The sequence below is a fragment of the Canis lupus genome, chromosome 14 (assembly GCF_011100685.1).
Source record: "Canis lupus familiaris isolate Mischka breed German Shepherd chromosome 14, alternate assembly UU_Cfam_GSD_1.0, whole genome shotgun sequence".
Classification (NCBI taxonomy): Eukaryota; Metazoa; Chordata; class Mammalia; order Carnivora; family Canidae; genus Canis; species Canis lupus.
The window spans coordinates 785,481-808,084 of NC_049235.1; the positions used below are offsets into that span (position 1 = coordinate 785,481).

Below are 22,604 nucleotides of genomic sequence, written 5' to 3' on the forward strand. Positions count from 1 at the left end.
AGCCCCCTTCTGCCTCCATGTTCTGACTCCATAGGTCCGAGCGGGGCCCGGAAAATGTGCATTTCTCATAGTTCCCAGGCAATGCCAGGGCTGCTTTCCAGGCGCCTTTGAGAGCCACAGCCCCATCTGTGCAGTGCTGGTGACACGTCTAGAACCAGAGGGCCACCGTGTGGACACAGCACGAAACACGGGGTCTCATTTCCTACCCTGGCTTGGCTGCCTCCACCATTCTGGGGAGCAAGTGGACCTGGTGGCCCAAAGCCTCCTGTTTCTGAGGTAACTTAGTCTCAATGACCAAGCCTCAGGAGCCAGAATCCAGGATTCTTCCCAGGAGACACCTATCTGAATTCCGTGTTTCTCCCAAGAGGCAAACTTTAAACCACATTTTCTAAATCTTCAGACAGTTATAAACGCTCTGCTTCCCAAGCTTTTCCTAACTGCCTCCTGGTGATCTGCATTCAGCACAACTGAAACCCAATAATTAAGGAAGATCTAGTCAATCCACGGTAAGATGTGGACAGTATTGGCTCAATTTTTTTTTAAAAAAGATTAAAAACAGCAAAAGCTTACATACATGTTTCCATACGTAAGAAATAGGCGGGAGGGGGTGTGTACGATGGGGGGAGAAAGGAGTGGAAAATACGAACGAATGCACAAATGCCTGGGAGGACAACTGTATCTCAAAGTCCCATCTAGGGAGGACTATGGGGGTCCCTCTCCCCACACACTGCTGTCGTGTTCTCCTAGATGGGCACCTGCTGGTCCCTGAGGAATTCTGCCTGGGAAGCAGCCTTTCCTGCGGCTCCACTGCCCCCCTGTCTGGCATTCTCAGCTCCCACCGTGGACCCTCTTCGCCCTGATGTCAGACGCTCCCAAACTCATTCTCCTGGTCCCTCCCTCCTCTCTGCCTCTCCCTCCTCGTGGTCCACCCTGTTCTTCAGGGGCAAGAGTCCCACTCAAGCCCTGCAAAGCTCAGAGTCCCAACACCCCCAGGCCTTCCTTATCACACCTGCGAAGGTAAACACAGTGGTATCTTCCTCGTCTAATAAAGGGGCGTCCTCTGCCCCCCCTTTCACTCAGAGGGTCCCTTTGTTCAGGAATGATGTAAGCCCACATCCATATTTTACAAGGCACAGTCACCAACTGCCACCTCAGAGCTCTAACACATTCCTACAGAACTGAGTCAGGAGTGTCTCACCAGGTGCAAGATGACACAGGCGCATCTGCTTTTCCCTCAAGGACCTGAGTGCTTTACCAGGTGTGAGGTGTGTGAAGGCCTGCCCACTCTGCGTGCCTATCATCTGCAGAGCCCTCACAGTAAGCAGCCCGCCTTCTTTCCTTCCCTCCCAACGGGGTTAGGCTGTGTTCCCAGGACACTTTCTCTTACGCGCTCAGACCCTTGCTGGTCACCCCCACCCAGGCCCCCCCATTCCAATCCTGCTGGAGTGCAGCCTCAGAGCCTCACCTTTGCTCCCCCAAACTCGCGTTTCAGGCCTCTATTCCCCACCAGCCACTCATCATCTCCTTAGGTCGCAAACATCTCTTCCAGGTCCCCAGCATCCCCTTGGGTCCCCCCACATCCCCTCTGGGTCCTTACCATCCCTCTGGCTCCCCAGCATCCCCTCAGATACTCCGTATTCCACCGTATTCCGGCCTCCAAGCCCCGCAAAACCTCCTCTGCACCCCCCCAGCCCCCCAGCCCCCTCTCCAGCCTCCCCGCCCACGCCCACGCCCCACACCGGCACCCCCCCCCCGCCCCGTCCACCGCCACCTCGGCAGCCCCTCCAAGCGCCGCCCTTTGCCCTGCCCCCGGGACCCCGCTGTCAGCCCGGCGCACGTCCCACGAGCTCCCCCAGCCTGGGGCGCGCTGGCAGCAGAAGGGGCTGTCCCCGAGGCAGCAGCGGTAGGCAGGGCGGACCCAAGGGACGGCCACAGACTCCGGGAGCCGCTTACCTGAATCACCGCAGGTGCGAACGCGGCGAGACTCGGGCCCGACGCCGCCTGACGGAGGGCTGCGGACCGCTCTCGCGCCCGAGCAGAAAGAGGTCCGCGGGCTGCTGTGCGCGTGCGCCCAGGGCCCGCCGCGCCGGGATCCCTGCTCCGGCCGGAACTGGGGCCGCGGTGTGTGGGTTCTGCTCGGCCGCGCTGGGCCGACCGCGGGCTCCGAGCTCCTGTGCCGCTCGGCTTTCGCTCCGGCTGGCACCGAGGCTGTGAGCTTCCGGTCTCCGCACTAGCCTCTACTCCGGAAGTAGTTTTAGCAAGTACTTCCTTTCCCCGCCCGGCTTAAGGAGCCGGGAGCCGGGAGCCGGGAGGCGGGAGGCGGGTGGCGCGTTCCCGGCCCGTGCCCCTCGCTGGGTCGCGGGGGCCCAGAAGCCGGGGCCCTCGCCGCTCTCCCGCCCCGCGCGGGATGGACCGGGAGACACGCGTGTTCGCCGAGAGCCACTTCCGAGGCCTCCGGGGGCGCCCAGCAGGCGGGGTGGGCGCGTCCCCGGGCCGCGTGGACTTCATCGAGGGGCCTGACTCCTTCTCCTACGCCGACTTTTTCAAGGGCTACCTGCTGCCCAACGTGCCGTGCGTCTTCTCCAGCGCGTTCACCGAGGGCTGGGGCAGCCGCAGGCACTGGGTGACCGCCACGGGGAAGCCCGACTTCGAGCACCTGCTCCGCCAGTATGGTAGGGGCGGGGCGCGCGGACGCTTGGGCGGGGGCGTGTGGCCCCTCGGGGAGGGGCGGGAGGGGCGGGGTGGGGGCGGGGGTGCGTCCGTAGGGCTCACGCCTCCGCGGGCAGTGGCCTTACCCTCCGGCCTTGCCCCTGGCCGCAGGAGAAGTGGTGGTCCCCGTGGCCAACTGCGGGGTGCGGGAGTACAACTCCAACCCCAAGGAGCAGATGCTCCTCCGCGACTACATCAGCTACTGGAAGGACTACATCCAGGGGGGCTACTCCTCTCCGCGCGGCTGCCTCTACCTCAAGGACTGGCACCTGTGCAGGTAAAGGCCGGATGCTGCTTCTGTACCTCACACTGAGCCTTGGATGCGCCCAGCTTGCCCCCTGGGAGGTGTGCAGTCCTGGCTCCTCCAGCGTAGCGTCCGATCGCAGGGCCCCCAGCTGGGAGCCCCGGTGGGCCGAGGGGACCACCTCTCCCGGCCTGTGTGCCAGACTTGTGCTGGCCACCCCAGGCCTCTGATTGGCGGTGGCAGCGGCACCCTTCTTGTCGGGTGCTGCGCTTGTCCGCTCAGCTTAGGCCGGTTCTCACACCCTGGCTGCCGCCCGTCCTGCACAGCCTTGCTTTGCATACTCAGGTTCTTTCAGCCACTGTTTCAGCAAGGCGGTACCCAGCCTGGGGAGACTCTCCATCAGTGAACAGTGACTCACTGACTTTAAGGAAGCTTTCCTTCTTGTGCTTGGTCCCCACCTACTCACCCTGCTCCCGCGCCAGGGGGTCCCATGATGGGGGCTCTGGGACACATGTCACACCCTCATGCAGCCTCACCCATTGGCTGCATTCCTGCTCTCAGAGGGGGTCCTTGGGTTTTGTGCCCATTCCCCTACCCAGGGCTGTGCTGGCCACCCCAGCCAGCTGGCACAGGACACACAGTAAACGCTCAATTCGTGTTGTATAAATGAGCCAACAATTGAATATTTATTTTTCTGATGTGGAAACTAAGGCTCAGCATGCTAAAGGGAGTCTGGGTTCACTTCCTTATGATTCTCTGGATCCATCCAAGAGTGCACCTCACAGATGCTCCCTGCCACGCTGCATGTTTGGCATGGAGAGCTGGCCAAGGGACAGTGGTCTTGGCCCTCAGGGACTCCTATTCTAGCACACATAGGGACTCCTAGACCCAGATGCTCCTGCATGGTGGTTTTGGGTTTCCAATAAACAAGAAGTGGGTATTTGTGTGTAACTGTCTTTTAGGTTTTGCATGGGACATGGTTGTCCTTGAAACTTATCCACTGTTTATTTGAAGGTCAGTTTTGATTGAGTATCCTGTATTTTCTCTGGAAACCCTAGAATACACAGCAGAGGAAGGCTGAGTCAGGCAGGCAGAGGTGGCTCTGGGAGTTTTGAAGGATAAGCAGAAGTGTGACCAAGGCATGGAACAGAGAGATCGGCATGGTGTTTTGGGGATCTCCCCTGTCATGACCTCTGGCCATGAGGATGTGTGAGCTACTCCAGAGCCTGTTCCAACATGTCACTGGGAGAGCTATGCTCTCCCTTGGGCTGATGAGCTCCTGTGTCTGGAGGCCCGTTGGTTTGGTTGTGGGGATCAGGCTCTTGGACCAGAGGAGTAGGGAGTTGAGGGGTAGGGGAGAGGGACCTCGATGGATGGACATGGGCCGATGGATGGACATGGGCCGTACTGCCTGGGCCACGGGTCGTGCATCCACTTGATAAGATTCGAGGGCACTGGCGGGGTGAGAGTATAGATGAGGCCACAGGTTCTGGAAAACAGCAAAATGCAGATGAGGCACTTAAAGCCCCAGCTCAACCAGAGGCTGAAATCCTGGGAATGTTGCAAGAGTGGTCTGGAATAATTGGGTTATGGGGTGCTGCCTGCATGGGTCACCCAAGCTGCGTCACAGCACCGGCAAAGCTGGCTCATGTGTTTATGACTGTGGTTCGTTCTTCGGATGGGGCTTAGGTGGGGTCACGGGCTGTAGTGGCTGTGGTCTGAGATGGCCCCACTCAGCCTTACTGCAGGCACCGGCTCCAGAAGGCACCTCAGGGTCATTCACTCGCTCTGAAACTTGCTCTCCCGTGTGTTGGGGGCACAGGTGTGGGGAGGTGAGCACTCCTGCCAGAGCCTTGTGTCACTCCATCCAGGGACTCCTTGGCAGAGGATGTGTTCACCCTGCCCATGTACTTCTCATCTGACTGGCTCAATGAGTACTGGGACATCCTGGACGTGGATGACTACCGCTTCATCTACATGGGGCCTGCCGGCACCTGGTACCATTTGTGCGCCACCCTCCTTCCTGTGCCTCGTCCCTGCCTGCCTCTCCCCCACACCCTCCCCTACCCCGTCGACTCCGGGAGAGCCTCTCTAAGATGCCCAGTCCGTGGAATAGGCTGCCAGGTGTTCCAGTCCCCAGCCTCCTTACTCACTGCCCCTGGAGCCTCTGCTTAGAGCCCTTGTGTTCTCAAGTGGGGGAGGTAGGACCCTGGGGCCCATGTCCGTGGCCAGCCTGTGCTGAAGAAGCAGATCGCCTCTGAGCCAAGAGGCACCAACAGGAGGTTTCACACAGGTCACCGTTCCATGCCGACATCTTCCGCTCCTTCAGCTGGTCTGTCAACATTTGTGGGAGGAAAAAGTGGTTCTTCTTCCCTCCGGGGCAGGAAGAAGCCCTGCGCGATTGCCACGGTGGCCTGCCCTACGATGTGACCTCCCCTGCACTCCTTGACAGCCAGCTGTACCCCATGCGCGAGCACTGCAGCCCACCCCTGGAGGTCACGCAGGAGGCGGGCGAGATGGTCTTTGTGCCCAGCGGGTGGCACCACCAAGTCCACAACCTGGTAGGGTGGGCACACCCCACCGCATGTGACTGCAGCGTGGCCCAGACAGGTCAGGGAGATGCCCTGGGGCCCCACTGGTCTGACCCCCACCCCAGAGTGTCGTCTGCCCCTTGGCCTGCCCGGTAGCCCTTCTCACCCTTGGCACGTCTCAGATGCCTTTCCAGAGAGAGGGCCAGGCCCACCCCCTCCTGATCCCACAGCAGACAAGCTACCCTCTAGGAGAGCCTGGGTATGGGACGGACAGGCTATGGGCAAGGGCCCCCGTCCCAGCCTCTGTTTCTTCCCCTCCCTTCCATATTTCTTCCTGGGCAGCAGTGGGTAGTTACCAGCCCCCTGGGATCCCTGCTTTGGGTCAGCTATGGACTCAGGAGACACCAGCCCCCTCTTCATGCTAGCATCCACTGGGAGACAGTCGGAAGGACCTCTGGACAGTGGTGGGCATGGTCTGGTATGGACTTATGGGGACACCCATGCCCCACCTTTTTCAGGATGACACTATTTCCATCAACCACAACTGGGTCAACGGTTGTAACTTGGCCAATATGTGGCACTTCCTGCAGCAAGAGCTCCGTGCTGTGCAGCAGGAGGTCAGTGAGTGGAGGGACACGATGCCTGACTGGCACCAACACTGCCAGGTAGGGTAGCCTGGAGGGGCTCTCCAGAGCTGCAGTGGAGGAGGGGGGAGAAGGGGAGGCTCAGCAGGACCAGGGCTCGGGGGGCAGGGGGGGTAGGGGGAGGCTCAGCAGGATCAGGGCTGCAATGGGAGTGGGGGGAAGCTCAGCAGGACCAGGGCTGTCCCCACCATCAGGGATGGACCACTCTTTTTTTTTTTTATTATTATTATATCACCATTAATTTATTGGTTTTGTACATTTACTGTGGTTATATCAGATTTTTTTTAATAAATTTATTTTTTATTGGTGTTCAATTTACCAACATACAGAATAACACCCAGTGCTCATCCCGTCAAGTGCCCCCCTCAGTGCCCGTCACCCAGTCACCCCCACCCCCTGCCCTCCTCCCCTTCCACCACCCCTAGTTCATTTCCCAGAGTTAGGGGTCTTTATGTTCTGTCTCCCTTTCTGATATTTCCCACACATTTCTTCTCCCTTCCCTTCTATTCCCTTTCACTATTATTTATATTCCCCAAATGAATGAGAACATATACTGTTTGTCCTTCTAGGATTGACTTACTTCACTCAGCGTAATACCCTCTAGTTCCATCCACTTTGAAGCAAATGGTGGGTATTTGTCATTTCTAATGGCTGAGTAATATTCCATTGTATACATAAACCACATCTTCTTTATCCATTCATTCGATGGACACCGAGGCTCCTTCCACAGTTTGGCTATTGTGGACATTGCTGCTAGAAACATCGGGGTGCAGGTGGGATGGACCACTCTTAAGATAGTTTGCAGTCTGGGCCCTACCCATAGTCAGCAGATACTGCTCATGCTCTGCTCTCCTCTGGCCAGGTCATCATGCGATCCTGCTCTGGGATCAATTTTGAAGAATTTTACCACTTCCTCAAGATCATCGCTGAAAGGAGGCTCCTCCTCTTGGCCAAAGGGATGGGCCATGGTGAAGTGGAGGACAGTCAGGACACTCGGCTGGGCCGCCAGCAGGCTGCTTTTGATGTCAGCCGGATTGCAGAGGTGCTGGCATCTGTGGTGGCCCACCCCGACTTCCAGAGACTGGACACTAGCATGTTCTCTCTGCAGCCAGAGGAGCTCTTGCAGCAGCTGGAAGAGGTCATGGTCACCACCGCCTCTCTTTAGCGAATGCAGCCTGGATCAGGCGGAACCCTGAGGCACCAGCCTGGGAGGCAGGCAGTCTGTTCTAGTGTCGCTTCCAGAAATAAAGCTCAGTGCTTCTGTGTGGGCTCGGACATGTCACCTTCCTGCTGAACCATTGTTGTCTCAAGTGTCTCTTAAAGGTCTAGTACTATCCTGCCTGTCTTTTGGCATCCCTCGGACTGTGATGCCTGTGCAGAAGATTCCGCTTCTTGTCTTCATGAGGCTCAGCCAGAGTGCCTTGGATCCAGTGAGGGGGGTGGAAGGTAATGCCAAATGAGATTTGCAGCACAGAGGCCTGGAGTGTGCTGGGGACTCCGGAATGGGGGCGGCATGTGGCTGGGATAGTTGATGCCCCCAGCCTTCTCTGAGCAGAGGCCAGCATCCGAGCCAGTAGGCTTCCCATCCATGGCGGGGTGAGGCAGCTGGCCTGCCTGGCAGGGCCCCCTCTGCAATGGGACCACATTTGTGCTTGCCTACATCTTCCCCTGGAGCAAGCTTCTCCGTGTAGGGTGTAGACTTGGGCCCAGGGCAACCCCTAGACCAGGGCCTCTGTCTGTATCCTAGAAGAACCACTATTTATGTAGAGCCTGCCTTCCCTCTACTGGCCTGTGCCTCCCCTGCCCCCTTGTCCCCTGCCCAGGGCCCTAAGCCAAAGAGGTCTATTTGGTCAGGGCACCAAGCCAAGCTTCGTACCTCGTCCCTCAGGCGGTCCCCGGGCATCATGGGTCTGTCATTTTCAGGTGCCACTTGGGGTCTGCTGGCACCAGGGATGCCATCTCCCTCTTGCATGTGACAGTACTGCCTTTGTCAATCTGGCTCTGAGTCCACCCTCATGGCTGGGGACCCAGCAAGGGCCAGGACCTTGCCCAAGGTGTTCAAGGCTCCCTGCAGGCCCCCTCCCACCCTTCACATGGTCTGGCCATGTTAGGTGACCAGCAAGTTCAAAACCACTCTGCACACATTGGCCCTACCCAGCTTCCTCTGCTAGGAGAAAAGGCACCATTGCACTCTGGTCCAGTTTTTGAAGGGCATACTTACCTGCAGCATTCAGCTTCCACTCCTCGCACACCCATGTGCCACTCAACAGTGACAGTAGTAGGGCTCTTCAGAGACATGGTACCCCCAAGATATATCTAGAGTGAGAGAGTGGGGTCTGGTGAGTGAGATCTGTGAGGCAGGCCACAGGCTAAGGACCCAGGGGAGAATGGATGTCGTGGTCTTGGCCCAAAGCCTGGAAACCCAGGCAGCGTCTGTGCGTTGTGGTCTGGAAGCAGAATTGCTTCCTTGGGAGACCTCTGCCCTTGCCTAAAGGCCCCCCACTGATAGGATGAGGCCCACCCAAAGTGTAGAGGGGAATCTGCTTTATCAAGCTGTGTGGAGTTCAGAGCTAACCACCTCTGAAGGATGGGGTCACGGCTGCATGGAGACTGGCATTTGAGTGACTGGCGTAGCACTGGTCTGGCCAAGCGGGTGTGTAGAGCTGACTGACAGTCACTCCCAGCACGTGCTGGAACTCGGCAGGTGTGCTGCTCTGCTCCATGCTGCCTCGACACCCAGCAACCACTCCTTGCACAGCAGCCATGGACAGTCCCAAGGCCGCCCTGCTCTTTGCACTTGCCCCAGACAGTTGTGTCTGGACATGTGCCTGTGTGTGGCTCATGTTCACCCCTTGCTCACATGTTCTGTCCCATCAGCCTCCACCACTGGCAGTCCCACTGCCATACAGTCGCTTCTGCACTCGCTGTGTGTCACTCAAAGGTGGGTGCTCATGCTACTCTCCAGTCAGCTGCATGGTTTGCATGGCCATTGTTTGTCATCCTTTTACATACAACAATCCAAGCCTGTGTGTCCCCCGTTCCCCAGCATGCCTCCCCCTGTGCTCACTTTCAGGCTTTTGGTTTGAGCACGCCCACTTTGTGCCATCAGACCATGTCTCACTGCACACTACACACTGGACCCTGGCGGACCAGGTTGTTGACTCATGGTGTGCCATTAGATGGTGCTGTACACTCACTGTGCAAGCCTCTGACCGCTGCACACACAATTTGTCAGTGTTCCTCGCATGTCCCTTCTATACCATCCAGCCCACTATGCCACCAAGAACTGCCACGTGTGGTTCCATGGGTGCTTGCTCCATGTTGCTCTATCTTATGTCCACCTATTGCACACGCACCTGCATTCCACAGCCTGCAGTCACTGACCCTGGTGGGTGTGAGCCGTGCTGTGTTCCGGTAACACTCGCAGCCATTGGGCAGGAGGGCCTAACCCCTCATTCACCCAGCTCTTAACTCTGTAGGCTGCGTATTCAGGGGATGATGTTGGCAATATGTGATGAGCACACTGGTGGTTCCCTCGCTGGCCTGGTGTAGCCCTTCAGCTCATTCTGGGAAAGGCCATGGGAGGGCACTCTGGTCAGCTCAGGGCTGCCCAAGGGTCGTCGCTTCAGCTGGTACCCATCTCTGGTCAGGCCGCATCTTTCAGCCTCCTCACCCCCATGACGTAACCAGACACAGCATCAGGCCTCAGCCAGAGAGGAGTGACCATAGTGGACCCAGGGGGTGGGGGGTGGGGGCCATCTCTGTGGCGAGCAGTTGTGCAAGGCATTGCAGGGATGCTGCAGGTCCTTGTGTACAGGAAGCAGGAATGCTTATGGAATGGGATGCAGCTGTAGCTCTAAACTCTGCATCACAAATCTTTCTCCTATATGAGAAGCCAGCGGGAAAAGGAGTTCTGAGATCAGAGAAAGAACCCCAGGAGGATTTACATCTAGGTAAGGGCCCTTGGGGAGGGTTTGCAGAGGCAAAGTCCTGCCTGCCCTTAGCCAGTTCACTGATAACCTTCCTCTGGCCTTGTCCTTTCCACATTGTGCATTCTCACCTGTTTCATTTTTGTTTTGTTTTTGTTTTTGTATGATTTTCCCCACTTGGGGCTGATAAAGTTCCAGAGTTGGACCTTGAAAACTATAATTTCTCAATTGGTGGTCAGAAGAAATCTCAGCAAGAGAAGGAGAGTATGTTCCCTCTTCCTCTAAATTGTAGCAATGCAGCTACTGTCCTGGGATAGGAAAATGGTCCTGGCAGTCTCTATTTTTAAGGGCTCCCAAATTTTAGTGGTTGCCTGCATGTGAAAGGACCTTCAATCTCTAAATGCCATGATTCTGTGGGGCCATCTCTGCTCTCATCCAGGGTCCCAATACTGACGTGTTCCCCAAGCAAGGGGCATCTGGGTGTTTCTCAGAGAAGCCAGAGAAATGTGGCTGGTCCCCCTTGCTTCTCTCACCTAAAAAAGACTAATGACCCTGCAAGACTTCCTATTGAAGGAGGAGTCTGTTTCATTTAAATGCTGGAAGTGAAAGAAGTGAAAGAACAAAATCACAACTCCCAGCTATAGTAGAAAGAGTATTCAAGTGTGGCTTTTGCTATTTATGACCAATATTGTCCAAATAAATATACCTTTTTTTAACCTGCTGTACAAAAATTAAATTACCCTCTCACCTCTTCTGATATTGTCCCTTCCCACTGACCCCATCCCCTATGGTCTCAAATCCCCTAGTGCCTGGCATTTGCAGCATTACCAGGGGATATGAGTGGAACTCAGCTGCCCCTCTCACCTGGCAAAGAGTGAGGTATGTGAAGGGGGTCTCTCCTGTCTTCAGGGAGTGGTGGGGTATGGAAGGGGGGGGCAGGACTCTCATTCACCATTGGCCTTGAGGGTGGAACCTGAGATTCCACCTACCCTGAGAAAGGTTGGAGCAGTGGGAAGCAGAGCCAGGACCCTTGGGAGGGTCATGTGCAGATGTTGTAGACATGAGGAGAGAACTGTAATCATCAGACCCAGTGTGTGAGAGTGAGTGCTCTGCAGTGGCAGTGACCCATACCTGTAAAGGGGTGAGGGGAATGCCTGGTTGCCAGCAGGGCCCTATGCCCATTAGCGGTGCTCCTTGGCCAGGGTCAGCTAGTCCTCAGACTCCCAGAGAGCAGAAGTTACCTAGGGCAGCAGGTGGTTCACAGGGTTCCAGGCTGGCCTCTCGATGGTCAGGTATCATGCCCAGCCATAGAAGAGATTCAGCAATGAGACCGGAGTCATGGTGACCTGGGCCACTCTAGTCTGTGAGTGTTCAGCTACCTGGTCAGCCATAACCTAGAGACAGTGATCCTGAGGCTGGCATTGCCAGAGGTCAGTTAGAAGATTCACTTTGTGAACTAGAAAAAAAGCAAAGTAAACATTAAAAAAAATGTTAGAGCAGAGAGTAATGTAATTGAGAGCAGAAAAGCAGTAAAGAAAATCAGCAAAAATTGTTTTTCTGAAGAAATGAAAAAAATTCTCAAATGTTTAGCTAGATTGACTAAGAGAAATTTAGACAGGACTCAAAATCAGAAACAAAGTTACAACACTACCAACCCTACATAAGTAAAAGGGTTTATTATAAGAGACTATGAACAATTAAATCGGATAATCTAGATGAATTTCACAAATTCCTAGAAGCACACAAACTACAGAACATTCTACAGTTGAATCTTATTAAACATTTAGAGAAAAATTAACACCAATTCTTCTCATCCAGCAAATAGAAGGGGAGGGAACTCTTCTAATTTCTGCAAGGCTAACACCACACTCATACCAAAACTAAAGACCTCACAAAAAAACTACAGACCAATATCCCCTATGCTGTACATGCAGAACCCCCCCCCCAATAAATAATAGCAGACATAATCCAGCAGCAACTTAAAAGATTTGTACATCATGACGAAGTGGGTTTTATCCCAGAGATTAAAGGGTTCCACCTATGAAGAGCAACCTATACCAGATTAGTAGAATGAAGGGGAAAAAAATTCACACCATCATCTCCACTGCTGCAGAAAAAGTATTGTATAAAGCCCAACATTCTTTCACGATAAGAGAACTCAATAAAGTAGAAATTAAAGGGAATGTCCTCAACATGATAGAGGACATGTATGAAAAACCTACAGGTAGCATCATGCTCAGCAGACAAAGCTTTCACCCTAAGATCAGGAACAAGGCAAAGACACACACTTTCATGACTCCTACTCAATATTTCACTGGAAGGTCTGGACAGAGCAAGTAAGCAAGAAACAGAAAACCATCCAAATTGGAAAGCAGGAGGTAAAACTGTCTATTTATAGATGACAAGATCTTATATGTAGAAGATCCTAAAGAATAGCCACATACATACATTCAACTGTTGAAGATAATGCAAACTGGTGCAGCCACTCTGGAAAATAGTATGGAGGTTCCTCAAGAAGTTACAAATAGAGCTACCCTATGACCCAGCAATTGCACTACTGGAGATTTACCCCAAAGATGTAGATGTAGTGAAATGCCGAGACACCTGCACCCTAGTGTTTATAGCAGCAGTGTCCACAATAGCCAAGCTGTGGGAGGAGCCATGATGTCCTTCGACAGATGAATGGATAAAGAAGATGTGGTCTATATATACAACGGAATATTAGCCATCAGAAAGGATGAATACCCATTATTTGCTTTGATGTGGATGAAACTGGAGGGCATTATGCTGAGTGAAGTCAATCAATTGGAGAAGGACAATCATATGATTTCACTCATATGTGGAATATAAGAAATAGTGAAAGGCATTACAAGTGAAAGGAGAGAAAATGGCTAGGAAAAATTAGAGAGGGTGACAAACCATGACTCTAGGAAGCAAACTGAGGGGTAGTGGAAGGGGAGGTGGGCAGGGGGTTGGGGGTAACTGGGTGACGGGCACTGAGGAGGGCACATGATGGGATGAGCACTGGGTGTTATACTATATGTTGGCAAATTGAATTTAAATTTTAAAAAAAAGTAAAATAAGCCAAAGAGAAGTAATTTTGGGGGAGTCTTAGCATGTTCACTAATTTTTCTGTATAAATTAATGGTAATTGCTTATTTAGATCATTTCTGCTTACAAAAGATTTCATAGGAACACTGCACTTTCAAATAGCAGGGGAAGCTGTACCCCAACACGCAGAATTAGCTTTAGTCTCCGTGCTGCACAGAAGATTCCATAAGTTATGGATTTTATCACTCAAACATTGCACCTTTGATGACCTTCACCCATTTCCCTTGATCCCCAAATCTGGCAACTACCAATCTGTTCTCAGTATCGATGGGTTCAGTATTTTTTTCCCCCATTTGATATATACATGGGATCACCTGGTATTTGTCTCTTTGCATCTGGTTTACCTAGCATAAGGCCTTCAAGGTCTATGTTTCTATGAGTTGCTTATTGTGAATAATGCTGCAGGAAACCTGCAAGTGTATCTATCTTTTTGAAGTAGTGTTTCTGTGTTCTCCAAATACTCAGTAAAGGAATTATTGAGTCATGTTGTAGTTGTATTTTATTTTTTTCCAAGAACCTCCATATCATTTGTCACAGTGGCTGCACCCATTTACCTTCCCACCAACATTGCCCAGGGTTCCCTGTCTACACATCCTTGACCACATCTGTTGTATGTCTCTGTGACAATTACCATTCCAACAGTTGTGAAGTGATACCTGACTATGGTTTTGACCTACATTTCCCTGATGATGATTAGTGATGTTGAACAACTTTTTGTGTGCCTATTAGCCTCCTGGATGCCATTTTTGGAAAGTATCTATTCACATATTCTGTCCATTAAAAATATTTTATTTATTTATTCATGACAGACACAGAGAAAGAAGCAGACACAGGCTGAGGAAGAAGCAGGCTCCCTGTGGGGAGCCTGATGTGGGACTCGATCTCAGGACCCCAGGGTCACTCCCTGAGCCAAAGGCAGATGCTTAATCGCTGAGCCACCCAGGCACCCTGTCCATTTTTTTATACAGAGGTTTTTGTTTTGCTTTGTTTTGATTTATATGACTGTTTTGTATGTTTTGGATATTAGCCTCTTCTCAGACATACGATTTGCAGTCATTCTCTCTCATTAGGTAGGTTGTCTTTTAATTTTTTCATGGCTTCCTTTGCTGTGCAGAAGATTGTAGTTTGATGTGGTCTTGTTTATTTTTTTGTTGTTGCCTTTGCTTTTGATGTCTGATCTAAAGATTCTTCACTTGGGGCAGCCCGGGTAGTTCAGTGGTTTAACGCCGCCTTCAGCCCAGGGCCTGATCCTGGAGACCCGGTATCGAGTCCCATGTTGGGCTCCCTGCATGGAGCCTGCTTCTGTCTCTGTCTCTGTCTCTGTCTCTGTCTCTGTCTCTGTCTCTCTCTCTCTCTCGTGTCTCATGAATAAATAAATGAAAAATTTTTTGAAAAAAAGACTCTTCACCAAAACCAATGTCAAGAAACTTGCTGTCTGTTTTCCTCTCAGAGGTATATGGATTCTTATGTCCAAGTTGTTCATTCATTTACAATTTTTGTGTACAGTGTAATAAAATGATCCAGTTTCATTCTTCTGCATTTAGTTTCCAGTTTTCTCAGTATGATTAACTGAAGAGACAGTCCTTACCCCTTGTATATTTTCTGCTCCTGTGTTGTAAGTTAAGACCACATATGTGTGGGTTAGTTTCTGAGTTTTGTATTCTGTTCCATTGACCCATGTGTCTGTTTTTATACCACACTGTTTCCATGCCTACAGCTTTATAATCTAACCTAAAATCCAGTAGTGTGGTGACTCCAGCTTTCTTTTTCCAGATTGCTTTGGCTATTTGCAGTCTTTTGCAATTCCATACAAATTTTTGGGCTGACTTCTCTTTTTTTGAATAATGCCATTGGAATTCAGATATTTTCATCACATCTGCAGTTGCTTTGGGTACTATGACCATGTTAACATTAACTCTTCCAGTTATTGAGTATAATGTATATTTACCTTTATCAACCCCCACCCCCACATACACAAATATTTCCCTTTTTTCCCCACCATGTTTTCAGTGTACCAGGTCTTTCACACTCTTAGTTTTATTCCTAGATTTTTTTCTTGGTGCAATTGTAAATGGCATTGCTTTCTTAATTTCTCTTTGTGAAAGTTTGTCATGAGTATATAGAAATGCAACAGGGCTCTATATATTGACTTTGTATCTTGCAGCTCTACTGAATTTGTTTACAAATTCTAAGTTTTTTGGTGGAAGTTTTAAGGTTTTCTATATACAGTATAGCGTCATATGCAAATAGTGACAGTTTTCTTTTCCTATTTGGATGTCATTCCTTCCTTCCTTCCTTCCTTCCTTCCTTCCTTCCTTCCTTCCTTCCTTCCTTCCTTTCTTCCTTCCTTCCTTCCTTCTTTTGTCTAAATGCTTTGGCTAGGACTTTAAATATTATGTTGAATTAAGATTTTTTAAAAATTTATTTATTTGTGAGAGACACAGAGAAAGGCAGAGACATAAGCAGAGGTAGAAGCAGGCTCCTCGCAGGAAACCTGATGCAGGACTTGATCCCAGGACCCTGGGATTACATCAAAGCCAAAGGCAGGTGCTTAACCACTGAACCACCCAGGCGCCCCTAAATACTATGCTGAATTAAAGTGGTGAGGGTGGGCATTTTTGTCCTGTTCTTTTTTTTTTTAAGATTTTATTTATTTATTTATGAGAGACACAGAGAGAATGAGAGGCAGAGATACAGGCAGAGGGAGAAGCAGGCTCCATGCAAGGAACCCAATGTGGGACTCCATCCTGGGTCTCCAGGATCATGCCGTGGGCTAAACGTGGGTGGTGCTAAACCGCTGAGCCACCTGGGCTGCCCTGTCTTGTTCTTTTTTAAAGATTATTTATTTATTTACTTGAGAGACAAAGAAAGAGATAGTGAGAGAGAGCATGAATGGGGAGGAGAGGGAGAAGCAGACTCGCCACTGTGTAGGAGGCCCAATGCTGGGCTCGATCCCAGGACCCTGGGATCATGACCTGAGCTGAAGGCAGATGCTTGACTGACTGAGCCACCCAGGAGGCCCCTTTGTCTTGTTCTTGATCTTAGTGGAAGACTTTTCTTTTTTTTATAAATTTATTTTTTATTGGTGTTCAATTTGTCAACATATAGAATAACACCCAGTGCTCTTCCCGTCAAGTGCCCACCTCAAGTGGAAGACTTTTCAGTGTTTCATTCTTGGCATATGATATCAACTGTGTGATTTTCATATATGGCCTTTGTTGTGGTGAGGTACATTCCCTGTATACCCCAGATCGTTTCGGGTTTGTATGATGAGTGTATGTTGAATCTTGTCAAATGTTCTTTCTGCACCTATTGTAAAAATCATAATGATTTTTATCTTTTATTTTATTAAGGTGGTTTGTTCCGATGGTTGATGTGCAGATGTTGAGTCATCCTTGCAACCCTGGAATAAAGCCTACTTGATCATGTTGTATGATTCTCTTGACATATTCTGTTTGCTGATATTTTGTTGAGTATTTCTGCATCTATGCTCATGAAGGATATTGGCCTATGAGTTTCTTTTCTTGTAGTGTCCTGTCCTGTTTTGGTAGTAGGGTAATGCCAGTTTCATAAAATGAGTTTGGAGGTTTGTCTTCCTCTCCTATTTCATAAAGAGTTTGAGAAGGGTTGGTGTTAATTCTCCTTTTACTGTCTGGTTGAACACCTCAATGAAATTGTCTGGCCTTGGACATTTTTTTGTTGGGAGATTTTTCATTATCAGATCAATCATTTTACTAGTAATCAGTCTGTTCAGATTTATTTTCCTTCAGGATTCAATCTTTCTATGTTGTTGTTCAGAACTTACCATTTCTTCTAGGTTATCCAATGTGTTGACATATAACTGTCCATAGTAGTCTCTTAATGATCCTTTGTAGCTTCATGGTATTTGTTGTAATGGCTCCTCTTTCTTTTCTGATTCATTTGAGTCCTCTCTCTTTCTTCATTGGTCTAGATTAAAGTTTGTTGATTTGGTTTATCTTTCTAAAAAAAAAAGCAGCTGTTGTTTTCATTCATCTTTTCTATTGTCTTTTTAGTCTCCATTGGATTTATTTTCACATTCCTTTTTGTTATTTCATTATTTCTACCGTACTGTTCTCCTTTGCTTGTATTTCTTTCTATTTCCTTGCCATGGAAAATTAGGTTGTTTACTCAAGAGATTTCTCATGGATTGATGAAGGCCTGAATTTCTATGAACTTCCTTCTGAGAAGTACTTCTGCTGTATCCCATAAATTTTTGAAGGTTCTCTTTTTCATTTGTCTCAGATAGTTTAAAATTTTCTTTTGATTTTTTTCTTTGACTATTGGTTATTTAGTAGCATGTTGTTAAACCTCCACATATTCTTTAAAAAAAATTTTTTTTTTACATTTTTATTTATTTATGATAGTCACAGAGAGAGAGAGAGAAAGAGAGAGAGAGAGAGAGAGAGAGAGAGGCAGAGACACAGGCAGAGGGAGAAGCAGGCTCCATGTATTGGGAGCCTGACATGGGATTCGATCCCGGATCTCCAGGATCGCGCCCTGGGCCAAAGGCAGGCGCCAAACCACTGTGCCACCCAGGGATCCCTATATTCTTTTTTTTTTTTTTTTTTTTTTATTAATCTCTGTCGTTTCTTTTTTTTAATTTATTTATGATAGTCACACAGAGAGAGGGAGAGGCAGAGACACAGGCAGAGGGAGAAGCAGGCTCCATGCACCAGGAGCCCGACGCGGGATTCGATCCCAGGTCTCTAGGATCGTGCCCTGGGCCAAAGGCAGGCACTAAAGGGATCCCTATATTCTTGAATGTCACATTTTCTTGTGACTGATTTCTAGTTTCATTCCATTGTGGTTGGACAAGATTTGAACAAGAAGGTGAAAGGAGCATTCAGATGAAAGGTTTGTCTCCTGAGGGTTTTTTTTTCCTGAGGGCATATCATGAGTTCTGCAGGGCACAGAGGAAGTTACAATGAGATGGGGGGTCAACCCTTGTTAGGATTGCTAACTATTACCATCTAGGCTATGCACTGCACACCTTTGGGGACTTTTCACACTGTAGTCCTGATAGACTTGTATTTTATTAGAAATATTTTCTAGGAGGTGCTGGGCTGGCCTTCTGTAACTCTCAGAAAGGTGCCATGTGGGCTCTTGGCTTGGCCCCAGATTGGAAACCAGGATGTATGTATCATATTGTGGGGGATCAGAGTCACTCCAACTCTGTGAAAAATGTCCATGGTATTTTGATAGGAGTTGCATGTGTATATTGCTCTGGGTGGGAGACTTCAACACTCCACTCAGAGCAATGGACAGATCTAAGCAAAAGATCAACAAGGAAATAAGGGCTTTGAATGACCTGGTGGACCAGAGGGATTTTGGAGATATATACAAACATTCCATCCTAGAGAAACAGAATACACATAATTCTCAAGGGCACATGGAACATTCTCCAGAACAGATGACATATGAGGTCACAAATCAGGTCTCAACCAACCCCAAAAGATTGGGATCATTCCCTGCATATTCTCAGACCACAATGATTTGAAACTTGAACTCAATCACAGGAGGAAATTTGAAAGAGGTTAAACACTTGGAGGTTACAGAGCATCCTACTAAACAATGATTGGGTCGACCAGGATATTAGAGGAAAATTAAAAAGATTCATGCCGGGTTTTGGAATTAAGGTGATGCTGGCCTCATAGAACGAGTTTGGAATTATTCCATCTCTTTTTATCTTTCCGAACAGCTTTAGTAGAAAGGTATTGTTTCTTCTTTAAACGTTTGATAGAATTCCCCTGGGAAGCCATCTGGCCCTGGACTTTTGTGTCTTGGGAGATTTTTGATGACTGCTTCAATTTCCTCCCTGGTTATTGGTATGTTCAGGTTTTCTATTTCTTCCTGTTCCAGTTTTGGTAGTTTGTGGTTTTCCAGAAATGCGTCCACCAAAAAGGAGAATTATAGACCAATATCCCTAATGATCATGGGTGCAAAAATTCTCAATAAGATACTAGCCAATAGGATCCAACAATACATTAAGAAGATTATTTACCATGACCAAGTAGGATTTATCACCAGGATGCAAGGCTAGTTCAACACTCCTAAAGCAATCAGTGTGATTGATCATATCAGCAAGAGAAAAAAACAATAACCATAGTATCCTCTCAATAGATGCAGAGATAGCATTTGACAAAACACAGCATCCATTCCTGATCAAAACTCTACAGACTGTAGGGATAGAGAGAACATTCCTCAGCATCTTAAAAGCCATCTACGAAAAGCCCACAACAAATATCATTCCCATTGGGCAAACACTGGGAGCCTTTCCCCTAAGATCAGGAACCAGACAGATATGTCCACTCTCACCACTGCTATTCACCATAGTACTAGAAGTCCTAGCCTCAGCAATCAGGCAACAAAAATAAACAAAAGGCATTCAAATTGGCAAAGATACAGATGCAATGAAAGGCTGGGACACCTGCACCCCGATGTTTCTAGCAGCAATGTCCATAATAGCCAAACTGTGGAAGGCGCCTCGGTGTCCATCGAAAGATGAATGGATCAAGAAGATGAGGTTTATGTATACAATGGAATATTACTCAGCCTTTAGAAATGACAAATACCCACCATTTGCTTCGACAAAACATTATATGGTCTCATTCATTTGGGGAATATAAAAAATAGTGAAAGGGAATAGAGGGGAAGGGAGAGAAAATGGGTAGGAAATATCAAAAAGGGAGACAGAACATGAAGACTCCTAACTCTGGGAAACGAACTAGGGATGGTGGAAAGGGAGGTGGGTGGGTGGTGGGGGTGACTCAGTGATGGGCACTGAGTGGGGCACTTGATGGGACGAGCACTGGATGTTATGCTATATGTTGGCAAATTGAACTCCAATAAAAAGAAATAAAAAAAAGAAATCTAGAAAACAAAAATCAAACTTCATAGATACACTGAATAGATTGATGGTTGCTAGTGGTGAGTGAAGGGGGTCAAAAGATGCACACTTCCAATTTTAAGATAAAAAAAAAAGAATATTTTATTGTAGAGTTAAAAATAGATCTGCCGTACAACCCAGCAATTGCAGTGCTGGGGATTTACCCCAAAGATACAGATGCAATGAAATTGGGATCCCTGGGTGGTGCAGCGGTTTGGCGCCTGCCTTTGGCCCAGGGCGCGATCCTGGAGACCCGGGATTGAATCCCACGTTGGGCTCCCGGTGCATGGAGCCTGCTTCTCCCTCTGCCTGTGTCTCTGCCTCTCTCTCTCTCTCTGTGACTATCATAAATAAATAAAAATTAAAAAAAAAAAAAAAAAGAAACGGCCGGACACCTGCACCCCGATGTTTATAGCAGCAATGTCCACAATAGGCGAACTGTGGAAGGAGCCTCGGTGTCCATCGAAAGATGAATGGATCAAGAAGATGTGGTTTATGTATACAATGGAATATTCCTCAGCCATTAGAAATGACAAATACCCACCATTTGCTTTGACGTGGATGGAACTGGAGGGTATTAAGCTGAGTGAAATAAGTCAATGGAGAAGGACAAACATCATATGGTCTCATTCATTTGGGGAATATAAATAATAGTGAAAGGGAATAGAGGGGAAAAGAGAAAAAATAAGTGGGAAATATCAGAAAGGGAGAAAGAACATGGAAGACTCCTAACTCTGGGAAACGAACTAGGGATGGTGGAAGGGGAGGTGGGTGGGGGTCGGGGTGACGGGTGGCGGGCATGAGGTGGGCACTTGACAGGATGAGCACTGGGTGTTATTCTGTATGCTGGCAAATTGGACACCAATAAAAATAAATTTATTATTAGAAAAAAAGAATATTGTATATTTGAAACTAGGTACGGGTATAGATATTAAGAGTTCTTATAAGAAAAAAATGTAACTATGTGGTGATGGATGTTAACTTACTGTAGTAATCATTTCACAATACGTATATTCTATGTCAAGAATATCTCAATAAAATATCTGGTAAATTAAAAAAAAAAGATTCATGCAAACTAATAAAACTGAAAGCACAATTGTTCAAAAACATTTGGGGGATCCCTGGGTGGCGCAGCGGTTTAGCGCCTGTCTTTGGCCCAGGGTGCGATCCTGGAGACCCCGGATCGAATCCCACGTCCGGCTCCCAGTGCATGGAGCCTGCTTCTCCCTCTGCCTGTGTCTCTGCCTCTCTCTCTCTGTGTGTGACTATCATAAATAAATAAAAATTAAAAAAACAAAAAAAAAACAAAAAAACATTTGGGATACAGCAGAGATGGTCCTAAGAGGGAAGTACATCTCAATACAAGCCTCCCTCAAAAAATTAGAAAAATGTCAAATGCACAAGCTAATCTTACACTGAAAGGAGCTGGAGGAAATAAAGCCTAAACCAAGTAGGAGAAAAGAAATAATAAATCTGAGAGTAGAACTCAATGAAATAGAGACCAGAAGAATAGTAGAACAGATCAAAAAAATTCTTTGGCCTTTCTTGGGCCTCAGGAAACAATTTGCTAACAGATGCCCAAAATCAATTGAGATAAAGCACAGCAGATACTTACAGACACACTTCAAAGCTCTGTTGGCTAAGTGGGAGAGCAATTCCCAGGAAGGAGCAGGAAGGCCATTAGGGTTAAGGCCATTAGGGTTAAGGTAAGGGTACAGGTTAGAGTTTAGGGTTAGGGTGAGGGCTAGAGTATGGGTTTTGGTTAGGGTTACCGTACGGGTCCAGGTACACATGGGTTAGGGCCCAGGAACTTGGAGGATCCTATCTACCACCATGGAGAAAATTTACCCACAGGCCTGATTTGAGAGCAAGGCTGAGCATGAGGCTCAGGCTTCTGGATGGTGTGAAAGGGGACCTTGAATATTATCTGGTGGTTAGGGAGCCTTTTGGATTTCTTGGTCTCCTGGTCTACCCATCATAAAAATGGGACTATTTTACCTGAATGGGTAGTCAAGATTTCTGGGGTTGCTCATGTGTCACCAGTCCCTCAGGTGTTGGCGCCAGGCTCTGGGGCTGGGTTGTTGCGCCCAAGATTGCGAATCTGAGAAACCACCAAGGAGCCGACACCAATGCAAGCACACGAGGGTTTATTAGCAAGCTCGAGCTTGGGTCCAAGTATACCAGACACAGCGGAGCAGGGACTTGGACCCCGAGGTTAAGAGGTATAGCAGTTTTATAGGGGCCAGTGGCCAGTGAGATTGTAACACACAGAGAAAGTTGCATAGTCATGTCGGCCCACACGCAGGTGGCCAATTGAATTACAATTTACCCTATAGTGACCGTTTGAACTAGCCTATCACTCTGGTCAGAATTGGCACGCAGGTTTGGTGGGCAAAAGCCGAGGTTTACACTCTTTGGCAGTTAGGGGTTCTGCATTCCTATATGAGCTGGTTTCCAGTAAGGGTGTGCTCAGTGAATTGACTAGGGTGGGAGAGTGCCTTAAGCAATAAGCAGGCCATATGGGGGTTA

General features: G+C 48.8%; 3 protein-coding genes across 4 annotated transcripts in view; 2 read left to right on the plus strand and 1 right to left on the minus strand.

The window, feature by feature from the left end:
• Positions 1-2,192, minus strand: part of SNAP47 (synaptosome associated protein 47) — a 45,853-nt gene extending 43,661 nt beyond the window's left edge. Inside the window, exon 1 of the mRNA XM_038556451.1 lies at positions 1,954-2,192. The gene's annotated coding sequence lies outside the window, so the exon portion shown is untranslated. The remainder of the gene's footprint in view (positions 1-1,953) is intronic.
• Positions 2,193-2,290: 98 nt separating this feature from the next.
• Positions 2,291-7,403, plus strand: JMJD4 (jumonji domain containing 4). 2 transcript variants are annotated; one of them, XM_038556452.1, is made up of 6 exons: positions 2,291-2,672; positions 2,821-2,986; positions 4,825-4,959; positions 5,247-5,514; positions 6,003-6,149; positions 6,991-7,403. In XM_038556452.1, exons 1-6 carry the CDS (start codon positions 2,408-2,410, stop codon positions 7,291-7,293), a joined length of 1,284 nt encoding a protein of 427 aa, XP_038412380.1. In that variant the 5' UTR covers positions 2,291-2,407; the 3' UTR covers positions 7,294-7,403. The 2 variants fall into 2 exon arrangements, with proteins under 2 accessions (XP_038412380.1, XP_038412381.1); XM_038556453.1 differs by having other exon boundaries at positions 2,293-2,672; positions 4,825-4,950.
• A 1,488-nt stretch (positions 7,404-8,891) lies between these two features.
• Positions 8,892-22,604, plus strand: part of OR6F1 (olfactory receptor family 6 subfamily F member 1) — a 70,158-nt gene continuing 56,445 nt past the window's right edge. Inside the window, exons 1-2 of the mRNA XM_038557524.1 lie at positions 8,892-9,069; positions 9,202-9,295. Coding sequence (XP_038413452.1) covers positions 8,892-9,069; positions 9,202-9,295 — 272 coding nt within the window. The remainder of the gene's footprint in view (positions 9,070-9,201; positions 9,296-22,604) is intronic.